The following is a 27,596-nucleotide window of genomic DNA, read 5'->3' on the forward strand; positions in this document are numbered from 1 at the left end:
TGGCAATTAGGGTGATCGTTGATGCGAGAAATTCGCGACAGTCCACGAAGCGATCAGTCGAGTCGGTACGAATCAATTCAGCGAGCTTTTGCTGTAAATAACTACACACGAAGGCGAGGCTAACAACTATGTTAAAAGTTTGACAAGCCTATATTCCACGGGATCGTTTAATTCGTTTAAATCAAAACCATGCACGAGATCGCTAACAGTCGGTTCGCTTTTCAGGGTTAAGCGATCGTTACACGCGTCGAGATCATCGAGTGTAAAAGTTAGTATACACGGTTTAAACAACCGAACGATTCGAAAACGTTTACTTCCGGCCACGAACTTCTAACGTTACATCGAACGAGATTTCCGGCACCGTGACTTCCTGTCGCTTAACAAGTTCCGCACCTCTTACAACTTTGAAGACGCTTACGCAGGAACGAACATAAGAGAAAATAAAAGTCGATATTGCTATCTATAGCTGGTCTGCTTATTTGTTGCACGGCTAACTTTGTTTGATCGAAGAAAAAAAAAAGTTACGAGAGTGAATTCTTGGCACATGTTATTTCAGTATGCTTATTTTAAAGATTCAAAATAGTGATTTCTTTTTTTTGAAAATATTAGTCGTTATAATCTAAAGGAAAATTGGATTACTCCGCGAGTATCTATATAATTTTTTTGTCTCGTTTCGACCACAATCTGTGACTCGTTGTCAAGGGAAAGGAGTTAAGTACCAGGTTGTCGACAACGTGTACGCGAAATAAATGATTCTCACGACTTGTGGGAACCTCCGTACACACATCCAACGCGATTCACTCGCCATAAATTCAAAACCGCGCCTTTAAAGATCCCCCCTCCCGTTACCCTTCTTAAGTCGACGATAAATTTTCATGTCTCGTCTTTATTTTCTTTTGTTCCACCACGAAATTACGCCTCCTCTTATTCCTCTGCGTCTGTACTCTTCATCTCCTTCGCCCGTTACTTCTCTTTCTCCTGCAATCGAGGCTGTTCATTTGATCGCTATTGTTGTTCCAGCCCACTTATTGGTATTATCCTTGCGATTACTTTTAATACGATTCAATCGCTATCGCTCCCCATTGTCCATCGATTCGCCTCGGGATCTCGTGCTGAAAACTTTTTAAACAACCAAACACGACCTTTTTTCCCCTCTTTGAACCGAGCTAGCTCGAGGTAAAACTTGTCACGACGAGATCGTGATCGAGGATCGTGGAAAGAAGGAAAAGATATAACGGAACTCGACCGGTAACATCCGTTTCGCGAGTGTTGTTCTTGATTCTTGACGGTCGCAGGAGGAAGATCGCGAACAACGAACAGAATCCGATTCCCTTTGATAATAAGCTGGGATGAGCGAGCCAGGTAAGTTTGCTCTTCGATGGAAGAACACGTAGCTACGTAATTTTCATTTTCTAGAAAATTTTCATAAAACCATCGTAATATCTCTAATACTAAATCTTCATGAAAGACAGCATTCCTAGAACTTCTTGAACACCTCACGTATTTGCTCTTCCACGTTTCTGGTCGGTTACTTGGCTGTCTCTTCGTGGTCTCCCTTGTTCCTTTTCTGACTTTTTTCTTCATGCTCGACGTGTCTCTGTCACGGATATTAACGTAACTGTAGTACCGAGCGAACCGTAATACGAGCACGCTTCTCCTCGTATGCGCAAGAATCCTCTGGTAGGCGTTAAATCGCCAGGATTACAGGATCCTTCGCTGAACGAACAAGAAATTTACAGGGATTTCTCCAAAGATAAACGGCTTTAATTCATTTAAGCGACTCTACGTCCTACAACTTTAAACACTTTTCTTTTTATTTTTCACCGCAGAAAGGAGGAAGTTGTTCTTAGTTGAATTTTTCCCTCCGAGGGTTACATGTACATATTTCAATGATCTTTTGTTACGCGTAACGGTAACGGAAAGCGGGATCTTTATTTGCAAGAAAAATGAAATTCTTCCAATAGAATAAGATACCAACGAGAGATCGGAGAATTCATTCTGAACGCAGGCAGGAGAAACAAGTTCCTGGATAATTAGATATCCGATGTCGTTCTCCGTGGTTGGCTCGATGCATTTTTTCTTCTCACCCCGTAAGATCGGAGAGGATCAGCCTGTGTTTCCACATCCGCAGCAGACCGCTCGATCTATCGAGAACGTCCACGATTTTTCGCAATATCGACTTGTTGCTGCCTAGTAATTTATGCTAATCGAAACAGGCCACTGGAATCGAGTTAACTTCACGATCGGCTACTTTGTCGCGTTTATCCCCGTACCCTACGCGTTCGAAACTTATTCGTACGAGTTTGTCGAGTTACGATAAAACAATAACCGTGTTGCTAATGTGCAAGTTTTTATCATTTTACCTTACTGCTCGTACGTACCCGCGTATATACCTATCGATCGTCATGCTCGGTGAAGTGGCCATTAATTATTTCAATACACCGGTTCGTCGTTACAGCATTTGCGCTTAATCAAATCGTTTGCTATTCATCGTTTCATTCGACACTCTCTGCTACAAGAATACACGCACGTGTACAGGATGCCTCAAAACAAGTGTACTCCTTTAAAGTTTGCCTAACGATAACGTCTGCTCGTGAAGTTCCGATCTGCGCGACGTAAGTTGATCCCCAGAAGCCTAGTCTCGTTATTTACCAGTCACGCCTCGTCCCTGTACCCCCTTCGTAGCGAAAGGGTTAATCTTGGCGAGCAATTGCGAAAGAAGCGTGTGCAGGGTGCACTGTACCGTGTCTCGAGGTCGGCCTATACGGATGACGAACCCGTACGCTGTACGGGTTCTGGCAGCTGGTTGGGTGCCAGCAAACGTCTATGCTTCCCGACGTTGTCCGCTGGCATTATAACCAGGAAGATGCGCGAACAACCGGGCACGTCGTCTCTCTTTCCCTTCTTATCCCGTCTTATCGTGAAAATCGACTCCGGTCTATCGTTATATCTCAACCCTCGCCGCTTCTTCCGGCTTCTACTCGAATCAATGATCACGCGTCTCGTCGTGGTTACGCGTAGAAACGAACGTAGAACGAGTTAGATTTTCGTAGAACAGGGAAGATTGACGTAACGTGGAAGATAAATAAAGTCTTGTAATAAGACACCGATTTTGAACGGATGAATAATGATCGCGCGCAACACGGTGACGTTTCGATCTCCCAGGTGGAATACAGACCGGTTGGCGAAACGTTTCACGCGTGTTTCGCATTCGTGAAACGTTTTTTCCCGAGTACCGCAAGAAGCGGAACGGTTAGGGAGCAGGTGCGAAGAGATGCCATGTAAATCGCGATTACGTTCGAGGCTAAGCGTAATGACATGTGCACGCGACATTCTCGCTGACCCTCGTTCGCGTAATCAAGCCCCACGAACCCTTTCTTTTTTACTCCCATCGCAGACGGCTCGGAGTCTGGTCTCGTTATGAATTCAAACGCGTCGATTTCGGTATTTTCCTTGCCTCTTCGCTTTATTATCAGGTCTTTCAGAAAAAACATCAGCAGAAATAAAGAAGGAAGTTTATCCTATTTCAAAAATCTGCATACTTAGCTTATCGTGGAGCGAGCTCATCGGGCTTCGCTTGTACCTTCGAGAACTGAACAGGAAGCAATCTTGCTACACGACTTCCGTGGAATCGTTCCATCATTCAACGAGTCTGAACGCGCTAACACTATCAAAACGGTTACACGTTTTAGACGTACAATAGTCGATGCTTTTGTTCATCGTTTCTCGTACGTACGGACGATTCGTGAGAACGAGTTCGGTATTTTCGAGCAGCGCGAATAGATTTCACGGTGTTAAGTAGAGGAGAGGGAAGCGGATAATTTGGAATGCGGGTAAACCGTGTTACTCACTCGGCTTTCGAGAAGCGTAGGCGCGTAAAGTCAACCGTTGGAATTGGACGGGTCAAGTTGCAACGATGCGCCACGCATTCGTGGTGAGGTAATCCAATAAACTTATTGCCAGCTGTCGCGAACCTTGCTCCAGCCGATCGTGAAAACCCTTACTCTTATTCGATTACGCGTCTCCTTTCCCTTAATTCAGTCTGAACGGTGTCAGAAACGATATGCTTTCTTTTACAATTCTACTTCCAAACTATGTATCGTTATCTATCATCTGATTTCTGAACACATACATAACTCGTCGCGCAAAAGGACTGAAAGCATGCATCTTCGTACAACGATTCCTATCGATACGATCAACTAATTAAGAAGGGACGTGCGAGTGGAGTATAAATACCAGGACGTTGCGCCATTGTTTCTTACGGTACCGTGTGGTGCTCTCGATCATTCAGGCCAGCAAGAACCACTACAGCAAACCGTCGCGAGTACGACGTACGCTTAACATATCGTGTCCTGTGTCTTATAACAGCCATCGTACGTGAGCCGTGTTTACTCGTAGCCGGAGAGTACGTGGCTCTGGGCTACCACGATGTTTTGTATGCAAGGTGCGTAAACTCGTCGAGGCTGACTCATCGAGGTAGTAACGGAATAATCGTGGAAAAACGCGCGATTTCAGGACTCGACAGTCCATTCAGGAGTCGGCGATCAAGCAAAGTCTAAAGGAAAGCTGAAAAAAACGATTGTAACGACATTCCGTAAAAACGGAATGTAACGACGGCGCAGCGATGATGGACTCGTACAAATTGTAGGTTGCGTTCGAGGAAAGAAGAGCGAGTTACATCGGGGAAGATTGAAGCGACTGTGAATAAATCGCGGATAAATCAACTAACAGGACGTTCTGACGAAAGCTATTTCGTCGAAGGGTATATCAAGTTTGAAGCTTGAAAAAGATTTCAAGGAAAATATTGTTTTCTTTCGGAAAGGTTTGTTAGGGAATTAGTTGGGTCGTTAAAGGAAGTAGTTAAGAAACGATAGCGTGGGTCTTCAGCTTTCCAGGAAGCTACGCGAGTCGAAGTTATTTCGATCCAGCCGTGAACGTGGGTCAACGTAACAAGACGATTTCCTAAACGCTTACAAGCTAGACTTACCTACCGAACATTAAATACTTTATAAACCCTTTCAATGATCCGCAATCAACCGAGTCTTTACCAAGAATTAAACGCTGGGTCTAGGCAATTAACTCCTAGATGCAGCACTCGGAATAACCAATTCATTAACCGTATCAACACGTACGCTTTGCACTAGTTCAATCAACGGACGTGTAAACACGCTGATATCACTTAAATGGTTAAATCTTCGCAAGAGATTGCTTCGTGAAAATACAACACGTGTGTTGAGAAGGAAAAAAATCGAAGTTTCCCAAGGCTAAGAACATCTAATACAAGTTGGATCATTACACATGAAAGAAAAAGCAATTGCGTGCAACTAAACCGGGAGGAAAAGCTTGGAAATGCTTTCGTGTTCTCTTTTCCGTGAAACGTGAAAAAATGCATGGTCATGGAAAAGTAATCTGTTCGGAATCTACGATTTTCACGTATTTTTCGAGAGTGCATTTCGCGGCGCTTGCTTCAGCGATTTAATTCAGCTCTCGCGACGCCTAATTTACGGTCGCGGAAGCGTACGGTACCGCGTGCTTCCCATAGCTACGGTTCTATCTATAACGCTCTGCACGCAGAGCTCTCGGTTGCACGAAAAGGGCCGCGAAATATCTCTTTGGAATTGTTTCGCGCGACACCCGTGCCAACGCTTTGAATTCTCAATCGTAAACGTGTTCGCGGAGTAACCTCCTCAAACTTTCCTGTCGTTTCCTATTAACCCTTCCTGTTTTTAAATCCCTTCCTGTATACATAAGTACACATATCTCTCAGTTGCGACGCGACGCGACGCGGTTGCCAAAGATTCAACGTTGATCGAGAAACCGTGCGCGACAGAGTTTCGGATCTACAACGTATACAGGATGGATTTTTCTCGTCAAGGGCAAACATTTTGATCGATACAGACGCGTCCGTCCCGAGGAAAAACGGAGCTGAGCGAGCTACGGCGCAAAATGGGTACACAACGTGCACCCACGTTGCTACACGAGAATGTAACATACATATGTACATCGAGCGTTCTCGAGTTAAGTCATTCGCCAGAATTAGAACCTTACTGGCGAATGATGGACGTCCGCGTTTCAAATTCGATATATGTATGTATGCACACCGATTGCACGAGAGGATTTCGTATGGCGGCGTGCACTCGATTAAAATGCAATCTTCATTTTGGATAAAGGAAATGTACATCTTACGGCAGCTTAACAAGTAGTAGATATCAATGTGATATCTGCTCATTTTTATGCAAAGCGATTGCAAGGAAGAAAAGCGCTATAATAGCTTCGAATCTTGTTAGAGGAAATTGAACAAAGTGCGTTTACATTTCGACACGCTTGAGAAATACCTGTTATGCTGATAAACAGTTTTCGAATACGTTAGAGCGTTCATTAGCTCAATTAATTCTTGTCATTTTTATACATTTCGCCTATGAACAGACTGCCATTCGAATATTTTCATTAGCTTAACGTTATTCTCTCAACGAATCAAGCAGTTGCGTTCCATACAAAAGCAATTTCTCGATCCGGCAACTCGTTATTATTCTTTCTTTTACGGTTCATCCCACACCAGCCTCCCTCTCGCGCATTTTCTCTCGAGTTATTAACGAGATATATGTACCTTCCATCGTACTCTACTCTCGTGTTAACGACGCTACTGTACGCCTCAAGTGCCTTTCCCCCTCGTTTCTTTGTTCCCTTTTATTATCGAGCCATCGAAATCGTTTCGTACGATTACTCGTCTGCGTTCACTTCCGTCTATGCGAATGACGCGGTTACGTAAGCCGTTCTAGTCGCTTTTCAATCTAATTTTGAAGCGCGGTTACGTTCTCTTAAACTCGCCAACCCACCTTCGCTAACCAGAATTACTGCGCATTCGTGTTCAATCTTTCGACAACAATCATTCTGACGCGTCAGGATAAATATTGCCTGAAATACCCGCAACAATTCAGATTTCGGCTAAGATAACGTGCAATATTTCAACCGTTTCTTTGCTCTCGCGTTCGAATCCTTTAATGGATATAAATGAAAAGTATCGAAAGTGATCGTAGTAACTCGTTCGACCAAAGAAGCCTGTGCAGGCCTTAAATAGCTGACGGTTTCGTATCGAACCGAGGATTACCAGTTAATGAAAGTTAATGAGGAGTAGCGAGCGGAATAAGTCGGTCGATCGAGTTGCGCCCAAGTATGCGGCGATTAGGTCGCAGCAACAGGGGCAACGACACCGTGCAGTCCCAAGTCTCCGAGACGAGAGACAGGATGGGCAGGATGCATCAAATTTCAAGCACTTAACACGAAGATCGGTGCAACACTTTCCTTCAGTTACAACCCTTCCTTCCTTCCACTTCCCTGTTCCTGTTCATCGACTATCCCTGTCCGGCTTTCGTCATTGTCACAACGTCGCTGACCCGTGAACCAATAGGTAGGCTATAGATAGGTTAACCGAGACTATCGAATTTCATTGTCACTGCACCCTCGAAAAGCAACGTTCGATCGGGCCGCGACAGGTGCGGCACGATTTACGGACAATCTCATTTCATTCCCGTCCGGTTAACCAACCGGAAGAAACTCCCTTTAAACACCTTCGCATCCAGCCATTTAACCCTTTTCAAATACTACGATTTTTCTGGACAATACGTTGCTAATACAATGCCGTCTCCCTATTATGGTTATCCTAAGCTTGCAAAGATTTGCAAGAAAATTAATGGCGAGTGCTGGGAACATTGCTACGCTACCTAAAAGGGATAAGACCTTCCCCTTTAAGTGCCAAGGTGCGGGCTCAAATTACCACCACTTTGAGGGCTCGTATCGTACCCCGTTCTCTAAGTAAGTGGCAAGGCACAAATCTGAGCTACTGCCACTTACATCTCTGTCTTTGAAATGGGAAAAGTGCGAGCGCCGCCTTCGAAGGCGAAGGTAACGCGTTGCATCCCTTACGACGGTGCCTTGATTGAAGAGGGAATGGTCTAAGGGTGGCTGGCTGACTGTTTCGCGTGCACGGTGCACACGCACCACGGCAAAGGCAAAGGGGAAGAAATCGATACGACGCCTGCGCACTTGAAAAGTTAACCCCGCTGGAATCGGCGTCGTTCATCCTACTACTCGTGCCTAGGGTTCTTCCCATCCCCATACTCTCGAAGCCGAATCGTTTTCGTTATCGAAACGGAGAGCACTCCCGTCGCCACTAATTCATCACGTTTCGCGTTTTATTGCCATCTAGCAAACGCTGCCGTTTTACCATCTCGTTTCCGACGTGAGATGCTACCAGGCCAACTCTGCCATACACCGCGATCTTTCGCCTTTGCCTAATGTCGTCTACACGGCCTCGTGACACACCAAACTTTAACCTATCTCGTTCTTTACCAGCGACTGACCCGGATATATTTTGGCTCGCGATTCAACCACGACCTAGACAGACGTCCAATACCTTTCCCACAACTATTTTAACGCTTCACTTTCTGCTTGCAGATATTACGTCGCTAAACATGAAAAATAATTTCCCGATCGTCCGACTCCTCCTCCGTGTCTCCTTGAGATTAATATACGTAACAATCAAGCGCTGCGATATAATAACCGCGACATTTCTTTGTTCCGTGTGTTCGAAGAAATGTCAGAGATATCACGGTAGGAATACAAGCTGTCCTTGAAAAAATGTCGCCACGCTTTCACGAGGATAAGTGATTCTGTCGGTGTTATCTCAGCATTTGACAGCAGCATCTACTTAACATCGTAATGAAGCCGAGCACGTAACAAAGCAGTCGGATATAAAGTATCCGTAACGAAGCTGTTGCTGTTTTAAAGTGACACAGCTTGCAATTCTATGCAATTCTATGACGGTAAATAAATAGATGTTTTTAAGGGGTGTACAGTTGAGCAGAGGCGAAACGGACCAAATGCTGATACTTGTTTAAAAGAACGGGTAAAAGAGATGACCTAAACTTGATCGAACGGTTATTAAATGTATATCATTGAGCATTTAAGTAGGAGAAAATAGACTACATCCTGCAGTCGAGACTCAGAAATCATACTTTCATAGATAAGATAATTGCAGATGGCGAGGATCGATGAATTCGATACAGGATACGGGGTAGAATCGTCGACTCGAAGATTGATTTACCGTTGATGTTCGAACACGTCGGACCGGCTCCGATTCAACGAGCATATCCGACCAGTGGTTTTCGTTGTTTGTTCACGTGTAACGTGGCACAACTTGCCACAAGACTGTCGTTTTTGCTCGATAATTCTATTCGCACGACCAGCACGCGATCAACTGTTTCCTCGCGCGTAAACTTTCTTTTTCACCCTGGCCACTATACATATACATAACTTGCGATTACTTTTCTAGAATAGTACAACATTACAGATCTTTCAAATGTAGGCTACCGTGAAACCTGGACACTTCAATCCGGTCAATGAAAACGGTGTCGAAAAGGTGTTATCGTCGTTAAGCAGCGACCGGTAGAGTAAACGACCGATGAGACAAGGATTCTCGCGACACGAAATCACGTAACAGATTTAAACGTATTATTTCCAACAGTATCTGGAGCAACCTGTTTGAAAACATGGCCGCGTATTAGAAACGTCCCTGACTCGGGATGTAATTAGCTCGATAATAGTGTTTCCAGCTCTATGCAGTTCAACGGAAAAGCCGATTTGATGATACCCCGAGCGAAAAGAAACTCTATCATTTGATAGAATATTTCATTATTCCTTCCCTTTTTTTCATATTCAATTTCTTATCTTTATCGAATAAATAACCGTGTAATTTTTCAATTAAACCATAATTAAGCGTTCCGCATGCTTTCTTAAAGCTATACCGTGTAAATATTTTAACCGGCAGATCGTAGAAAATAAACGAACCGATACACAAGCGAGTTGGCGAGAAAGTTTCTCGTCTCACGAGATTAAGCGCGAAACGGCTAAATTTATTCAACTTCAAGACTCGTTAGACTTTGCGTTAATGTTTCTACGTACGAGATAGGTTATGCAATATTAAAGTGACATGACCAGTTCGAGCGTTGGATCGTGTTACATCGAGTGTACTGCATGCAACGTGCCACGGTTACTTTTCAAACGTGATATTCAAGAAAACCCATCGTGATCGTGAACCGTTCTCAAGGTGCGATGTTTTAACGCTAAAAAGGTGAATATTAGACTCGCCGTGGTAATGAACGTGCACCATTCAGCAACGTGGTAATTACTGTTCAAAAATAAAAGACTCCTTTACAACGAGCCGCCTGCATACAGTACACACGTCGTTTCGTTTGACAGTCACGTGTTGCGTATGTTTGTTACGACATCGTTTATTGTCTCTTTTTATCGCTACCACATAAATATTCACGTTCGACTAAACGTTAATGTGACATTACGAGTAAAGTTATATTTAAATGTTACCAACCTTCAATTTCTATTTTAAACAAACATTTTTGTAAGAAACGCAATTGTAACAAAATATGGAAACAATCGTACCAGTCGACTCGATTCGATTCGAGATCGATAGGAAGAGTCGAAATGGGGTTGTAATTCGTGACAATCAGGGATTGAAGAAAAAAATGATTATCTCGATCGATTAGATGGAGATACGATGGAGATAATGACTTGAATAAAAAAATAATAATGACTCACCGATGATGGTCGAGGGGTTGTCCTCGGGAACAGCTGATCCGGCTCGGTTAGCGAATGTCGCTTTCGTTGAAGTTTCCTAATCGTGATCGGTTAACCTCCAAAACTGGCTGCGCAATCTAGTCGGCGGGGCGGGGATGTCTGATCGCATGGAACTCACCGCGGTTTTCTTTTTTCGCGTGTCTCGGATGAGAAACTCAGTTAAAAGTCCTGTCGCCAGTTAAAGAGGCACGTAAAGATCACGAGGACCCTCGGTACCAGCGAAGGGTGGCCGTTGCGTCATATATCGTTGCCAGGCGAACGGGACGTAACCCAATTCGCGGCTGGCAGCTTCTCCTTCGGCTGTCTCTCGTCTCATTCTCTCTTTTCTCGTACTCTCGATTCTCAGAACATTCACTCACAGCCAATTTGACAATATTCCCACGGGACACCGTCTGACTCACTGTAACATCCACCAACTAGTAAACACACCGCGTCGAAAAGTCAGTGGATCATCGAACGACATTGCTCCGCCGATCGGGCGATTAATCTTGTCCGTTTTTATTTTCAAAGAGATCGGCAAAGGCCGATTCTCTCGAGGACACTGCGAAATTCGAGTATTCTATTAATTCTCTGTTGCTATTAACTTTGATGAAACAACCACCGAGCAAAAAGACGCGACAGGAAAGGCTATCGCGAACGCTAGGAACGGTGAAACGGAGAAACGAAGCGCACCCCACACTCGCACCAGTGGAAATGATACTGCGGCTTCGCGAGACTCTATTCTCTACGTACTGTACATAAGCGCCAACGCGCAGGCGCAGAATGATCGTGCCAGTCAACTTCCGAAATCTCGTTAAATCTCGCTAATTATACATTTTTATATCAAAATTTGTTAATTCAGAAAGTTAATTATTTTTTTTTTTTATTAATTTTTTATTATTAAATATATTTTTCAGAAAAATTATTGACAAATTTTTATTATTTTTATTATTTACTTTTTGCATCTTTAATGCGTTGGTTTATGACATTTTGTACAACTGTTAGTTTAACGTTAATTTGAACAAATATCGCATCTATAATTAAATTTTTGAATATACTTCCATAAACAAAACTTGTTTACCTTGTATTAGGCAGGGTTTAAAATATTACTAGACATCTCTATGATTTACAATACTTCAAATATTAAAGGTTTACTTTTATTCTCTTCAAATATAAAAGTTAAGTAACGTGATTGTAAAGACAAACATCACGTTTTCGTTATACAATACATTATTATATTAAAATATAAATGCCAACTCTTTAACAACTACATGTTAATGTAGTATTATAATATATATATATTACATTTTTATGTTTTGTCGATTTTACGGTGATTGTAACTCGTACCACGATATAGATCAAATTAGTCTGAACAGTTTTAAATAAATATTATAAATGTTTACATGATTTGGGACTTACATAAGGCAGTTTTTCAAAAAATAATATAAATTCTACGCTTTCAGTTATTCTCTCATTAATAGAGGATGTATAAAATACAATATTTCAAACTTTACAATTGCAACCATATAAATGCGTGTTACACGCTCAATCACACGAACTCGAAGAACAAGTAACTTGAAATTTATTTACTGTTCATCCTTGTCTTTAGCTCCGTGTTTTAAAATTCGTGTAAATTCTATATAATCGAACATCGATCCTTTGATTGGCGCTTCGCGATACATTTCGTCAACATCGTCGTCCGTGAATCTTGAAATAAAAAAGTAACAATGAGCTAAATATTTCTATGACAATTAACAATATACAGGGTGTTCGATTAGGGGTGGACTTTGGGAAGGTGGTAACTGGAGTGATTCTGAACAATTTTCTCCTTTACCAAAATGCTCGTTAACGCTTAGTTTTTGAATTATTAATAAAAAACACACGAGCAACAAAGGTACATACCGCGCAGGCGCAGCCCCGGGTAGTGTCGGCTACGAACCAATGTGCCGAGTAGTTTGTTCGCGGTCTCGGTCGAGTGCGGTTCTCGCAGCCAATAGTTCCGTATTTTTCATTAATAATTCAAAAACTAAGCCTTAATAGGCATTTTGGTAAAGGAAAAAACTGTTCAGAATCAGTTACCACCATTTCAAAGGATGCCCACTTCTAGCTGAACATGCTTGATACTTTTTATAACATCAATTTACCTATCTCCCATTGTGGTAAGTAATTCTCGAAGACGTTCTTCGTTTATATGGCCAGTATTTTCTTCGTCGAAACAACCAAAAGCGTTTTTAATTACATCTTCCGGATCTGTACCCTGAAGCCTTTCGCCAAACAAGGTTAAAAACATTGTAAAATTGATTGGTCCTGGAGCTTCGTTCATCATTCCTTCCAGATAGTCGTCAGTAGGATTTTTACCTAAATGGAATTTCGAAATTTAGCGCTATTTTATATAAAATTGAGTTTACCGTTGAAAGCAATTTTAGAGCTACGTCGGTATGTTACCTAACGAGGCGAGCATGTCGTGGAGATCTTCTTTATCAATAAAACCATCATGATTTTGATCGATCATGTTAAAAGCTTCTTTAAATTCAGCGATTTGAGCTTGATCGAACATTGCAAAGACATTTGATGTTGCGCGTTGTGCACGTTTCTTCGTCGTTGCCCGACGTCCGGCCGTTTTGCGTGAAGACATGATTATATTCTGAAATCATAACCATTTTAATTATTTTCAACTTACATGCGATGGAGGCAAAACTTTTTCGGAAGTCTGCAGCAAAACACGAAAGATTAATACACGGTTTACCATTATCGAGTTACTATTTATTTTTGAATAATTAAGTCAGGGAATCGCAACGTAACCAAAATCAGGATAAAAATAAGATCGTCTACGTGGTTGTTCAATAAAGAGGACGTTACACTCCACGTTCACCGATGCCTTTGTTCATCCTTTCGTACAATTAAACCGGGATTTATCATACGATTTAACATAAAAATTGGGAGAATATTTAAACATGCGCTATACTTTGTGAAACACGTATCACCTCGTGCACTGTTAAGTATATACTCTATCTTATGTTTAAAAAATAATTTTTTGGTACGTTTTTAAGTTCATTTCTTACCATTTATTTATTAATGTTTACTTTATGGGTCTTTGTTCTAAAACTTGTGCTCAGCTATATTTGTACATGCATGCTATATTTGACTTTTACTAAGCATTTATTAAAAACATTTAACGCTTTGTAAAATCATTGAAACATACGATTGAATGATTTTATATAAGAAAGAATAAAAAATAAGTTTAATTTAAACAAATCAACGAGAAAAGTATGCTTATCTTTCAATAACAATGGCCGCCTCAGTAAGCAAGAGAACTGCTGTCAAATATTCCACATCGTTCAGACAGTCTCTGATATATTTGAATCAATAATTAAAAGGCATCTCATTGAAAGATTGAGATAAGCAAAGAAATTTTTACCAACCTGATAAATATAAGCTTCCAAATGGCAAAATTACGAGATACAGAACAGCACAGACACTCGTGCACCACTGTGACTCACGTTACGCGTCACTCTATGGTTATTCACCACACCCGGACAGGTAGTGCCATCTGGCGAAGGATCCTTTATCCATTGCAGCAACCTTTTCTAGTCATACTCAAAAATTAGGCCATGAAAGAAAAGAAAGGTATACTTTGTAGCCAGAGATGTCTTTATTATGAGGGGAAGATGAGGCACTTGCCCCGGGTTCTATGCTTATAAACTTTCACATTTTTACTAATAAATAAAAAAATTTTACTTTGTAATTTTATTAGGATAGATTTCTCGGCCTAAATGGTCCATGATGTACAGAATATAAGGTTACTTAACGCGTTTTCTATATTATCAGTACTGTTCCAAATCCCAGAAACTTTAAGGGTGATTCTACTTAGAATAATCGATCCTTAAGTGGTAAATTCATCCATAATTTTTATCAGAAACGGTGTATTTTATGGTATGAAATTATACCAGTTCAATCTCGAAGAGATACGTCATCGTATACGTACCGTAGTTAAACCGGAGCAAGCAGTTCACAGAGAAATCATTGCCTTATAAGGATGTGAAAGAGCCCGATATAGCTGTTGCTTATGTCGTAATCTTGTTTACATTTAAACTCTTTATATACAATTACACGGAGACACAGTTCTGGTACGAATTGAAAAAGGCGGAAAGGAATTGATTTTGTTTACAGAGGAATTTACAAGAAAATTTTGCCACTGTAAAATAAAACAAGAGCATTGGTTTCTTTATTCGCATAATTAACGAGCATACGAATTTATGTTACAAGTAATAATTCTAAATCAGGGAAACACTCTATATACATAATGATACATGAATTCAATTCTCGAATCACTTTGAATGCAAACAAATGGATGTAACAATACACGATTACCATCCGCCAATAAGACGCGTCATCACGCTCCTCCTCTTTACTTATTTACATAAATCGGCGATGCGCCGAATATAATAATATAAATAAAGACAACAAAGTTTCGCGTACTCGTATCCTCCTACCTGTACATAAATAATCTCCGATTTTGAGGGACGGAATCGATCCTCGATAAAATTCAAACTATCGTACAGACACTCCATTAATGGTAATGCCATTTCTGTTTGACACTGGTTCTGCCTCGTAATGTCCCGTTCGACCATAATGTCTTCTCATGTTGCTGCCGTACCTTAAATTTTTCGAAAAAACTTTGTTGCATCTTCCGTTTATTAATTGAAAAAAAAAAAACTTTTATACTTACCCATAAGTACTGCCACTCATACTGTATGGATTGTCATAAAGGCCGTCTTCTGGAACATTTTCGTACATGGTGTTAGGTGTTCCATCGTTAAGAGTGGCGTAAGACATAACAGCAGCATTTTGGTCCTCTTTTCTCTCAGCTGCTTGGACATTTTCAGTGTTCTTCACTGGAGTAGCTTTTCTCCTAAAAATAGCGTTGTTGAACAAATAAATCTTTAGCTTGAGAGCAGTAATTGTTAATAATTTTCTTCTGAGTTTTACATACAGTCTTAGGTAAACGAGTCCAAGTATAATTAATATAAATATGATGACTCCCGCTCCGATGCCAACGCTGGTACCTACTCCTTGAGCTTCTGCTACTTCGTTTGGCATAACTGTTGAACAACGCGTACAAATTAATCTTGGAAAGTGTATCAACTTAGTTTAAACTTGAACATTTATTTACGTTCGCATTTTGGTTCATCGCCACTCCATGAACCAGTGTCTAAGCATTTTCTTAAGAATGGTCCGACTCTTTCGTATTGCGGTAAGCAATGATATTCTGCTGTTCCCCCATAAATCGTTGTTCCATTTACCACTATTACCCTTCCATTTTCTATGGATCCTGGATGTTTACAATCCACCGCTGTTAAAGAAACGTTTCAGTTTTATTCGCGTCTGTAAAATTACTTAAAGATGAACCATATGATAATATATTTACAGAAACAGGCAGGCGTGCTTCCGCTCCAAGATCCATTTTGCAAGCATATTCTAGTCTCGTTTCCTTCCATGTAGTATCCACGTGGACAGCTATAGTGTGCCACTCCTCCCACGCTATGAGTGGAAACTTGAGTAGACAATACCCCTTCTTTCTCAGGATCTTTGCATCTAATTTCTGAATGTCAACAAGAAATTAGATGTTTCGCTTTCTTAAGATAAGATTTCATATTATAATTATGTTTGAGAAAGTTACCTTTACAAACTGGAGTGTCGCTGCTCCAGGTGCCATTCTCGAGGCACAGTCTTCTGGCGAATCCATCCAATTCAAAGTTCCCGTCGCATTCGTAAAGCGCAGCTGCTCCGTAATAGGTTGCATTTGAAGTTAGGGTGTATTTTCCATGTTGAATGTGCTCTGGCTTGGCACAATCGACATCTGAAAAATGCATTCTAATGTGTTTACACATGTTTTAAAAATGGAAAAGTGTTTTATTGAATAGATCAATTTTACAATGATTCTTACAAACGCATCGCGGAACTTCGCCACTCCATTTTCCATTGTCCTCGCAAGTAGAGAGAGGTTCACCAACCACCTTGTACCCCCTCTCGCAACGATATTTCGCAAGAGCACCAATCTTGTAGGAAGTCGCACCGGTATTAGAATTCTCCGGTGTTCCGGTACGAATCAAAGTTCTACCGTACATTCGATCGTTCCCAGTCACCGATAGAATCCCATGCTCTGCGTATACGGGCTCAGGACAACGAATCTCTGTGACAAAAGCGTTATATCGATGCTGGCAGCTATTGTCGTGTAGCTGTGAAATAAATTCTATGTACGAGTTTCATACGCCCGAATACCTTCACACTTTGGAGTCGCGTCGCTCCATTGACCATTGTCTAAACAGTATCTCCTCGACACTCCGTTCAACCTGTAGTTTCTCGTGCAACTGTAGGTGATTTCACTTCCTAGATGCGTCGTTTTATTCACGTAATCCGCTGCTCCATTCAACACAGGCAACACTTTCCCGCAGTCCACGTCTATGAAACAGAACGTTACCTTCTTTTTCTTATGAATAAAAATTAATAAGAAAACTTGTGCATACATTCGCAGGTAGGTACTTCCCCCGACCACTCGCCGTCTCTGCCACAAGTATGTCTGGCTTCGCCTTGAAGTTGATAGCCTGCCTCGCAGTGATATTCAATGGAGCTGTGAACGTTCAGATCGTAGCCGACCACGTAACTTCCGGCTGGTACATCTGGTTCTTCGCAGGTAATTACTATAAAATGGAAAGTCGAATATTTTTCTCTATTCGTTAACCTAAAGTTACTATATTAATCCTGCTTACACTCGCACGACGGTGTGTCGTGGCTCCATTTCCCTTCTTTGGTGCACTCTTGCTTCGCCGTACCCACTAACCAGTAGTCCTCCAAACATGTGTACACCGCCAAACTTTTCACCGTGGTGGTTCCATTGATTAAGGTCATCGAACCAAATTCGATTTGGGCCGGTGCTCCACAATCGACGAATCGACATTGAGGCGCTTTGCCGGACCATTCTCCGCCGATGTCGCACGTAAGAACCTTTCGAAATTGAATCAGTCGGGTTGAAGATATTTAATATTCCGTTCATGGTGATTGCGCAAACTTTTTCAGACTTATTTATAAATAATACAGACACAATCGACGGGACGGACAAACGTAATGGAATTTACTCTCGAAATCGGTTTACGCCTCGAGCATAACAAACGAGAGAAAAGATTTACCGAGCGTAAGGAGAATTGTTTATGAAATTACTTACGTTATCTCCGAATAGAATAAAGCCGTTCTGACAAGAATAAGTGGCAGTAGATCCTGCTCTCCTTCCGGTAATCGTTACCAGCCCTCCGTTGACTTGAGGTGGTTCCGGGCACCAATCGACTGGATAATAATAAACAGCACATTGTATTATCAACGCGTTTGAGAACGAATGTAGAACGATGCATGATCTAGATCACATTATTAGATTGATTCCGTACATAGACATTGGGGTTGATGTCCACTCCAAATACCGCCGTCACCGCATCGACGCCTAGCGTCACCCAGAAGCGTATAGTTTTCTTTACACGCGTAATCGGCAAGCGCACCATGGGTCGTTCTTTTGTCAACGAGCGTGATTGCACCGTTCTCCAGCTCGGCTAGTGGACCGCAATCGACGACTGAAAGCATTTAAAACGCGACGTTTAGGATACGCGAAACGATTACAAACGAGCAGCTCTGCGTTATCGTTATCTTGATAATTATGTGACTCGCGTGCGATTGTGCTTACATTTGCACGTGGGCGCTTCGCCGCTCCAAAAGCCGTTTAGCTCGCACGTTCTGTTCTTCGATCCAATTAACATGTGTCCGTCAGGACAAACGTACTCTACTGTGGAACCAATGGTTCTTTTGCTTCCAATTATGGTTGTGTTCTCAGACTTCTCTGGACTGCCGCAAGTAGGTGGTCCTAGAAAAGTAAAGGAACACGTTAGAAAGGTAACGATTGCTTTCGTTCGTTACGCGCCGCAAGTGAATAAACGTCTGCTCACTACTCTGACATATCCAGTGTAAATAATCAAGATTACAGCCGACATCGTTCCAAAGCCAACCGCGTCCACCGTCCAACACTACGCAATTCTGTTCGCCGTTATAGTTATTCGGTTGATCCTTGCCCCACGATGGTTTTTGCACGATCTCTCCTAAAAACCAATAGACAAAACTCCGTTTCACATCTGGAATTCTAATGAAAGCTAATCGACAGAGATTACAAGGTCTTTAACCTTTCGCCACGAATCCTACAATCTAAGATAATCTTCTCGTCTGCTCGATCCAGACGCAACAAACAATTAACAGAGATTATACGTTCGAACACAGACGTTAGCGGGTGTAACTTCCCGTTGATTTCCTCATAGTCGTAACTTTCACGTTCTATTTATTAGCGCGTGCCGTTGCGCCGACAGTCAACCGTGTCGAGTCGATCTTTGACTTCATAGGCTTCGATGACCAGCTTGCGTACGAATCACCGAACGATGCTTCGTATCGTTAAGTACCGTAATTATCGCATAATTACGGGGCAAATCGATCGGCTCGACTCGACGAAATTCAAGCAACGTTACCCAACCGGTGCCACTTCGACCCGGTTCCCATGAATGCTACCGATAAATCGTGAGAAGAGAAAAAGTCTTTTGGTTGTAGTCGACGAATGAAAGAACAGGAGAGATGAAACATCTCGAGATATTCACCGTCAACCCATCTCCAGGTTCGTGCCGTTATCAACGGCTCCTTTTGAGCACCTATCCAGACCAGCTGCGTCTTCAATTTATCCTTTCGCCTTTCGAGATTATTCAGTATGTACACCGACGATGCACCCTGCGTTTAAACACAGACAAGAATTTACAGTAAAGTAAAGGAAACAGTTGGAATACGTTCGGCAGAGAATTCGAAACTGTTTGTTAGAGAAACCTTGAAACCGTGCACGAGATCTCCGCCTCTGGTCCGACAATAGTTTCTGGCTTCCTGAAAGGAACCACCTTTCTTTACGACAAACTCGTAACAGGTGGAATTGAAAGCGGCCAGGTCCGCGTCAGCCGGCGTTCCGGCGTAGGCACACCTGTCCGTTGAGAACTCTACGAAAAACCAGGTAGAACGTTCCTAAAGGAATTTTACTTGACATTTCGCTGCCATCGTTGATTCAACCTCGTCAGTTTTCTGCTTACCATCGACGGCGAACACTTCCACCTCGCACAAACTCAAACTTCCTTCGACCCCGACCAGCTGTAAGAACACGTACTGTCCGATCAGTGCTCTGGCGCATTGAAACGTCTTCGTGATTCCTTCCTCTGTAAAAATCAGTCGATCATTCGAACGGGCTCTTCGTAATGTCGCAACGAGATTTCACATTTTCATAGACTCTCGATCGCTTACCTATCGTGCCAGGAAACCAGGCGCACAAAGGGTTACGCTGCAATTCCACGCTACTGTTGCCAACGCGAATTTCAATGTCCTGAAGGGGTTGATGACCTATCAAGAACGAGAGCTCTTTTCTAATTTTTCTTTCGACACCGTTCGATCTAGCAAAAGCGCTAAGCGAATACAGCAAATGTACATTTCTCTGTTGAGAGTTTTTCAATGATCGACGTAACGGACAATTATAGGAATAACGTAGCAGAGACTCTGATAAATATCTCAGAAGTTTTTAAGATTTTTTCGATTGCCTAAAAGAATGGCGCCAGTCACCTGGTTGAAGGATAAACATGCAAGAAGTAAAAGAGAAAAAATTTACCGCAGCAGCCTCTGGTCGTGACTCTGACGACTTTTACCGAATACGACTTCAGAAGGTCGACCTTCCACCAAGGACTGGGCTCGCTTTGGGTTTCTGTACATCTTTTCCCGTCGTGTTCCGTGCTGGAGTCGCCATCGTTACCGTGGCCAGCATCTCCTCCTCGTACAGTCGTCGACTGATTCGTTGGTTTGCGAAAAGCAACATTCGTGCCTGTGACGATACAACGGTATGATATTTAAATGACTTTCCATTAATCATCGGTATTTACCGTGTTGAATATTTTCCAACAATTATTTCGGTACCGATCAGTCAAAGAAGAAAGGTGTCGCCCGTTACGAGCAAGTAACAAAACGTTCATTAACGGCAGGATACGCTGATCGTTAGTGTAATAGAGAGAAACGATTATCCGGTGTCGCAGCTAGTTTCACCAAGTCCTACGTACTTTGCGTTTCAGAATCTTCCGGCTTGGTCGTTTTTTCCGCATTCTCGGTGGCCTGGTCGTTTAAAATCATTTCCACGCGAACCAGTCACCGCCTTTGTGCCTGACTGTCACCGAACGGATCCTCGGTTTCGTAACGTTCAACCTGCCGTACGATGTTTTGCCATTCGCGAACTTTCTTTCGTACCGATTTTGTCAGTAAAAGTGAAACGTAGCAGCAAACGAAAAGAAAGGAGAGAAGAGCAAAGGTCGTCGACGCACAAAATTTCGATAGAGTTGCTTCGTGGCATACGAAAAATCGCTTTCTATCGTATTACACGTTCGAGACGGAAAAGCAACACGGCGCTGCATTTTAAGAAGAAAGAGTTCAATTTCTTCTTGATCGCGGAGCGCAACTATTCTTTCGCGAAGAGAAAGCCGCGTACGATCTTGTCTTTTTCTCGAACGCGTGATCGCACGCGTCGATTCGATGGATATACAAAAATTAATTTAATGATAAAAAAAGAAAGGGAAACGCTTACCGCAAAATGGTAGATCTCCTTGCCACTTTCCTCGAGCGTTACACGTCAGACTGCCACTGCTAAACAACCAACAATTGGATCAAATAATCGAAATTCTTTGAACCTCCTTCTGTACAATGGACGACGTTCAACGTTGACATGCAAGGACATATTGTCAACCATACAAATTACATGAAAACGGAGAAAGTCTATAATAAGTGGTGCTATCGACATAGATTATGCTGTACAGATGTTCGTTTCGTTCGGTTGCAATTTCTACCTGTACATATCTGCATATCGTAAATATTGTATTCGTAGAATGCACATTACATTTATTGTAATGGTACTATTAACTAAAGTTATTCCCCATAAAACAAATAACAAATCATTTGATGGAAATTCATACGTCACTCAGGATATGGTTGACATTGACGGTCGTATTTGCAAAGCGTTGATTATACATACATACCCAAATAATTCGTATCCGGCGTCGCAGGTGTACGTCGCCAAAGTGCCAATTGCTAATGACTCGTCGGACAATGACACCTTGGCGTTCATCGGTACCGCTGGATGACCGCACTTCAATCCTGTATTTAAACAAAAATTACGGTTTTTAGTCAAGACAAGTCGAAAGACAAGTCAGCTTACCATGGAATTAAATAAATTTATTAACCACTAAACCGCTCGATCTAGCGGCGCTTTTAATGGTGTATTAAAAGGCTGCTGGAAATTTTACCGTTTCAAACTACCAAAGCTACCGTTTCGATTTCTAGCCTACGATTCACGGTACACTGCGCGTTCTCCAGAGAAAAACTTTGCTTTTTATTGCATCTCAGATTATACTGTAAAAGCAGCGACTGCCAGGTATTAACGAATTAGTAATGGTTTCGAGTCGTTTCAAACATGATATTGTTCGAAAAATGTTTCAAGGATTGAGCTGTTCGCAATAATCATTTTGCAGGAAATTTTTTTCCGTCCCATTGACAAGGTATTTTTATCGCTTCTACGGTATTCATGATTGAAACACCAAGCACGGTTACGGTGTCAGCAATTAACTGTATGTAGCAAGAGTCGTGTAACAGTCTAAATTTGAACCGTAGTCTCGTACACTTTCAATTCAAACCCAAACATAATATGGACACAAGTAAATGCTTGATTCCGAGACAATTAACGCTATTTTTCTTTTCTCATTCAATTCATCTTAACTTTCGTTGCGTAAGGTATACCTGTCGTTAACCAGAGAGGAGGTGTCAAGGGCGCAGCCCCTTTCCGCGTAACGCTCGAGTTTAGAAGGCATTCGTCCATAGTTCGCTTTCAAAGTAAGTAAATCAAACAATGGTTAACGACACGAGCTAAAGAGAAACCTTGGACAAAATCCCACGCGTCTTTCATTATTGTATAAATTCTTACTGTCGGGAAATTGAACGTACGATGGATTTTCTCAGTCGTCCGCAAAAGGATGGAAATTAGTAGGTCGAATACAGGATAGCCGTAAACCTATCGAGTTATGTACGTTTCTGAAAGAGACAAGATCGTGCACGTCGCTTGAGGAAACTTTTCTTTTTCCTTCGAGTGAAAAGCACGGTGGTTTAGAGGACTGCATCTCGTTGCAACCGCAAGGAAATGTTTTCTTCTCTCTGAAACACCCTGTATATTCTATAAACACATAAGCAATAGAATCGTGAAAGCGATTTGATAGCATGCAGTCGCGCAGCTTGTAAAATGGGAAGTTTCCGCCAATGTTTCAAGGCTGATCGAGAGAGATGGCCTTTGATTTCCAATCAACAATCTTAATGATTCAAATTTACATTTCCACACAGTTAGCCGTGATTGGTTCTTCTGAATAGGATGCCCGCGAGAATCCGTTAATTTGAATCCGAATGCGAAAGTCAGGTGAACGATTCGATCGCAGGGTGAAAGCTTCCTTTTTATTTCTTTTTATTCGATTCGAACTCTCGGGAAGGCAACCGTTTCTCATGAGACATATCGGAGCTACCGTTTCGTGCGAACGAGTTAATTAAAGCGAATACAAACGTGTTTGCGCGTACAACCGCTTGCGATTATTCCGATTCGAAACGCGTCTCCTTGTAACGCGTTGAATCGAGTCTTTCGCGGCTCACTTTCTATATAATTAAAATCATTTCACCGGGTACTCGAAGATAAATCTTCTTAATTAGAAAGAAATGCTGTCTGAGAACAAAGGTCATCAAGTTCTTAACTTGACTTTTGTATTTTACGATCATAGTAGTTCACACTAGCAATTACAAAGGAATTGATTAACTTTATGTTGATGATTGGAAATTGATCAGAGCTTTGTTCATTTAGATCGAGTATAATTAAATTTGTTGAAGCTCTGCTACGGATGGTTAGACAGGTTCTAGGAAAGAACCTCGTCGAATCCAGATCTGAGAAGAGACGAAGAGGTCAAGAATTCCCGGTTGATGGTCTGTGTTGAGTACGTGTAAGCACGTTACTAGCTTCAACCTGAAGTCTTTGGCATTCGCCGATCGCTTCGTGGGTCTGGGTCACGCGGTTACAAAACTTTGAAGCCGAAATAACGGTACGACATGGAGCTACTTCGGATCGGAACTACTCTACCAGTGAAGCGTGTCACGGTACAGTTCTTGGTTTATAGCCATTTTTTTCTATCTTCGATTCCAAAGCAACCTGCACCATTCCTAATCAACATTCCTTCAATCCAATTTGCTTAAACCAAGTGTCAATACTTAATAAAAATATATCGTAATTGCTTTTTCTATCAAAAACTTTCCCAAATATCACTATCACGTGGCGTTAGAAGGAGCGTCGAAGATAGAATAACTCATTTCACGCGAACCTTTTGCAATAATCGTGTCGATGTGCATGGACTGGGGGGAGGTAGAAATACAGACAGGTTCTAGCTGCACACCTCGAGCGCACCGGTGCAATATTGCAGGTACAAAAGCGATTGTCAGGAAGTTGGAAAGTGGGCGTGCCTATTTGCGATCTATCTTGCAAAAAAAAAAAAAGAAAGAAAGGGAGAACCATTGTTAGAGATATACTCGACTAATTTTTCAACATCTTTCTGATTGAATTTCAATTTCAATTCCATATCGAGAGGGAATTTAACAACCGCCTGGTGTGTACCAAACCATCAAGGAACCGGTTAACATCGTCATTTGGTAGGACGAAGAAGAATCCGTGGAAGTAACAGACGGTGAGCTGGCAATACTAAATTCGTACTACTTGAAATTGATTGGAAATCGGTTTTTCTTTCCATCGAAGAAAGAACGATGTTTCCTAATCTATTCTTCGACACGAAAAATTCTTGCGAGCAAAGTTTGATCAGAGCTGATGGTGTTGTATAATCGATGTGTAGCATCGAATTGCGTTACACTACCAAAATGCGCTCGACGCGTCCCGCATGTTGATTAAGAACCATAGGAAGCGGCGTGGTGTCGCTTGAAATTTCACCTGTATCGGGTATGCTGCCCCACCCATCGATGGGGTGGGTTTATCCGGGCATGGGTTATCGCTCGATTCAAAGGCTAGCTAAATCGTTCAGAGTTAAATGTTACGACGCTCTCAGCTATTAACTCGACGGGGAAACCGTGGATGAAAACGTGCAAGTTTGAAGCGTGCCCCGCTGCCTATTTAGCGAGACTGAAAGAAAAGCGTTTACCTGGAATCTCGAGAACGCTTTTACTTCCCCACGTACGGCTGGTTTACGAATTAGCATACCACGAAGAAAAATCTTTGGTGTTAAGACTACGATGTTCCTCGAGCTTTTGCCGTGAATAAGTATCGAAAGGATTCGAAATTCTACGGTGATCGAATTGCTTGAAAATTTGCAATAGATAGTATTGAATGTCTATCACCACCTACGAGTCCCTGGAATGGGATCGGTCAGAGGCGTGTGAACTGGACTTTCCTACACGTATTTACCTTAACTTCTACCTATCACTTTTACAGAACGCTCTGTTTATGCGGTAATCATGGGAACAGCGATTGCTTCGATCATTGTAGTTTATCTCGTTCCATTCAAATTATCACGTTTTAACTTTGATACTTGTAACACGATTCATAAATTCATTGAAACATTCTTCAACTCTAGGCACGCGAATAAGATATATCGAGACGACAAATTTACATTCTTCCTTTAATTACAAATCTTTGCAAACTTAGCATTCGCGTGCGTTTAATAAGCAGCATCGGGCAAGGTGTTATTTTCAAGTAGCAATTATCCTTATACCGAGACGTGTCCTTCCTACGCGTTTTTATCTGCTATAAATGAAAGTTCAATCGAGCGTTACTGAAAAGGTATAGGTACCAACGGTTTGCGGGTCGATGACGTAAAATACACCGCATTACATTTAATAAATCTTTGTTCGTGTACAAACTCAAGTTGAATGTATCTCCTGACGCGTCAAAGAAGCGAAAGAACAGAAATAAACAGTTTGTTTAGAAAGTATGCGTTATAGGTCCACGTGGTTCTAATGAAGATAATGCTATATTATGGAGTGTCTTTCAAAAATTATCACGAAAGCTGATATTACAGAGCCGTTATTATACGTGTACAGAAACATAATGGCTATACTGCCAAGGTGTTTCATGTAGGTCAACTAGGAGAATAAGAGTTACAAAAGGCAAAACTCGCTTCGATTGACTGCCTTTGCTGCGAGTTCTCCTTCCTACGTTGCGAGACCAGTTTTATTCGAATTAAAACCGGCAAAATGACGAGTCAACTGGGGGAGAAACGCGAAATTCGAAGCTGAGAATCAGCCAAATCAGTCTGTATGATAGGTAAAGTGTCTTGTATATAGATACGCAAGTACGTGCGTGGATTACCGATGATTAACGGCGTCTATGTACGGCACAACTTTCATTAGAAAATATTTTTGTAAAATGAAAACATTATAAATCAGTTTTCTGTAATTAACGTGTTATGCACTGCTCGTGAATCAGATAGTGCGTATCTACTATTGCTTTGTTACTCAATAATAAATGTAATAATATTTGGTATTTGGTCTAAATTGCAGCATGCAGAGGTCGCCCATCGTGCGTAACGAAAGGGTTAAATTTCATGCGACGCGGAACACGTTAAGCAGGAAGAGCGAATGCAAATGCACCCTGTTTCCGGACTCGCACGGTCAGTGGATACTTTTAAATGGTCCGCTGAATTTTACAATCGTCCACGTTATTTGAACGAACAGTTTGAAAGGGCGTCGGAACGTTGTTTCGATTACTGACCATCCTTGGATCAATGAATAACTACCGTATAGGGTGAGATATTTCGTCGAAAAAATTTAATGGAATTCTTATGGTTCCATGGAAACAAAACGAAAAGGCGATCAAGAACTTGTGCGTTTTATTTCGAAGGAGATACACCAGGTGACCTCGAGACACCAGAAAATCCGCGTGGACGAGAATCGAGTGGGCGGTACCTGTTTTCTGCGGTATTTGTGTATCCTTTCTTTACCGTCATGGGCAAAACAGATAAAAAATGTCAAAGCGTCGACTTCGATTTGAAATTTCGAAATATTTAAATCTCGTCTCTGTCCTTTCTATCGCGACGCCGTGGTTCAATGGACACTCTCGGTTCGCAGAATTTCACGCGACTTTAATTCATTCGATTCGTGGTTAACACGTTGACTGCCATTATGAAAATGGTGATATGCATTGCGACACGTTATAATAGCAATTGCTACAGATACGATTATTTAGTTTCTTGCTACAAGATTTCGTTATTAATCGATTGAAAGTTTGGGGTAGCTCACCCTTGTGGCATTCAACGTATTAAACAGGTGATAATATAATTATGTAGTTTAAAAGTACATGCCTTCTGCGCCCACAACGAGGATCCCCAAAAGGGATAGGAGAATCTCTCGCGTCATCCTCGATATATCGTTCCTCTGCCCTCGACGAAAGGCGGGATCACATCGAAAGCGCAGCAACTTTGCTCGCGATCATCCACAAGCACGTATCCGCTACCGGTGAACACTTTACCGACCACCACAGAAACTTTCACGAGAAGTTTCTTTGTTCGACGTGTGCCACCGTTGAAAATTTGTTTCAACTGTAAAATATACCTATTCTTCTTAAACTCAATTAAAATAGAAAAGAGGAAACTAAACAAGTTTCAAGTCACTTTAAAAAACAAGTGTTCTAGGGGCGTCTTCTTGTTCGATCGACAAGTTTTTGGTCACCGTACGTAGACACGATCGTTCTCTCGTCATTTCGTTCTTGCACTATGCGAAATTATACTCGCGATATTCCATCTTCGATTTACGATTCTTCATAGTTTTAAGCGTCGATGTCGTATCTCTCG

At 41.8% G+C, this 27,596-nt stretch overlaps 3 protein-coding genes across 6 annotated transcripts in view; all 3 read right to left on the reverse strand.

Moving 5' to 3' along the window:
* The window catches only part of LOC117607535 (uncharacterized), a 31,453-nt gene extending 20,101 nt beyond the window's left edge, over positions 1–11,352 (reverse strand). For 3 of the 4 annotated variants that reach the window (XM_034331352.2, XM_034331360.2, XM_076690119.1), the window contains exon 1: positions 10,612–11,352. The gene's annotated coding sequence lies outside the window, so the exon portion shown is untranslated. The remainder of the gene's footprint in view (positions 1–10,611) is intronic. The other variant, XM_034331336.2, reaches the window with a different exon arrangement.
* A 418-nt stretch (positions 11,353–11,770) lies between these two features.
* On the reverse strand, positions 11,771–13,273 carry sqh (myosin regulatory light chain sqh). Its single transcript, XM_034331502.2, has 3 exons — positions 13,075–13,273; positions 12,774–12,987; positions 11,771–12,336 (listed from the first exon to the last, which is right to left on the reverse strand). The coding sequence occupies exons 1-3, from the start codon at positions 13,262–13,264 to the stop codon at positions 12,216–12,218; spliced, it is 525 nt and encodes a 174-aa protein (XP_034187393.1). The 5' UTR covers positions 13,265–13,273; the 3' UTR covers positions 11,771–12,215.
* Positions 13,274–14,530: 1,257 nt separating this feature from the next.
* fw (CUB and Sushi multiple domains furrowed) lies at positions 14,531–27,249 on the reverse strand. The gene is made up of 22 exons (XM_034330971.2): positions 27,108–27,249; positions 21,759–21,876; positions 21,311–21,369; positions 20,351–20,560; positions 19,993–20,088; positions 19,785–19,907; positions 19,531–19,694; positions 19,311–19,437; positions 18,618–18,767; positions 18,359–18,535; positions 18,069–18,248; positions 17,852–17,970; positions 17,400–17,634; positions 17,157–17,330; positions 16,912–17,091; positions 16,577–16,822; positions 16,310–16,489; positions 16,058–16,231; positions 15,803–15,982; positions 15,623–15,731; positions 15,359–15,541; positions 14,531–15,286 (listed from the first exon to the last, which is right to left on the reverse strand). The coding sequence occupies exons 1-22, from the start codon at positions 27,160–27,162 to the stop codon at positions 15,181–15,183; spliced, it is 3,345 nt and encodes a 1,114-aa protein (XP_034186862.1). The 5' UTR covers positions 27,163–27,249; the 3' UTR covers positions 14,531–15,180.
* Between the last annotated feature and the right edge of the window lie 347 nt (positions 27,250–27,596).

Source organism: Osmia lignaria, chromosome 9, assembly GCF_051020975.1.
Source record: "Osmia lignaria lignaria isolate PbOS001 chromosome 9, iyOsmLign1, whole genome shotgun sequence".
NCBI lineage: Eukaryota > Metazoa > Arthropoda > Insecta > Hymenoptera > Megachilidae > Osmia > Osmia lignaria.

What these genes read in the sequence shown, in the direction of transcription:
- fw (XM_034330971.2), bottom strand. Translation starts at nt 27,162, where the DNA reads ATGACGCGAGAGATTCTCCTATCCCTTTTGGGGATCCTCGTTGTGGGC. An exon ending in CACGACCAGAGGCTGCTGCG is followed by an intron (nt 20,089 to 20,350) that starts GTAAATTTTTTC and finishes CGTTCTTGATAG; the next exon opens with GTCATCAACCCCTTCAGGAC. An exon ending in CGAAGTTCCGCGATGCGTTT is followed by an intron (nt 16,490 to 16,576) that starts GTAAGAATCATT and finishes TGCATTTTTCAG; the next exon opens with ATGTCGATTGTGCCAAGCCA.
- sqh (XM_034331502.2), bottom strand. Translation starts at nt 13,264, where the DNA reads ATGTCTTCACGCAAAACGGCCGGACGTCGGGCAACGACGAAGAAACGT. An exon ending in CGACATGCTCGCCTCGTTAG is followed by an intron (nt 12,988 to 13,074) that starts GTAACATACCGA and finishes AATTCCATTTAG; the next exon opens with GTAAAAATCCTACTGACGAC. An exon ending in CTTACCACAATGGGAGATAG is followed by an intron (nt 12,337 to 12,773) that starts GTAAATTGATGT and finishes TTTTATTTCAAG; the next exon opens with ATTCACGGACGACGATGTTG.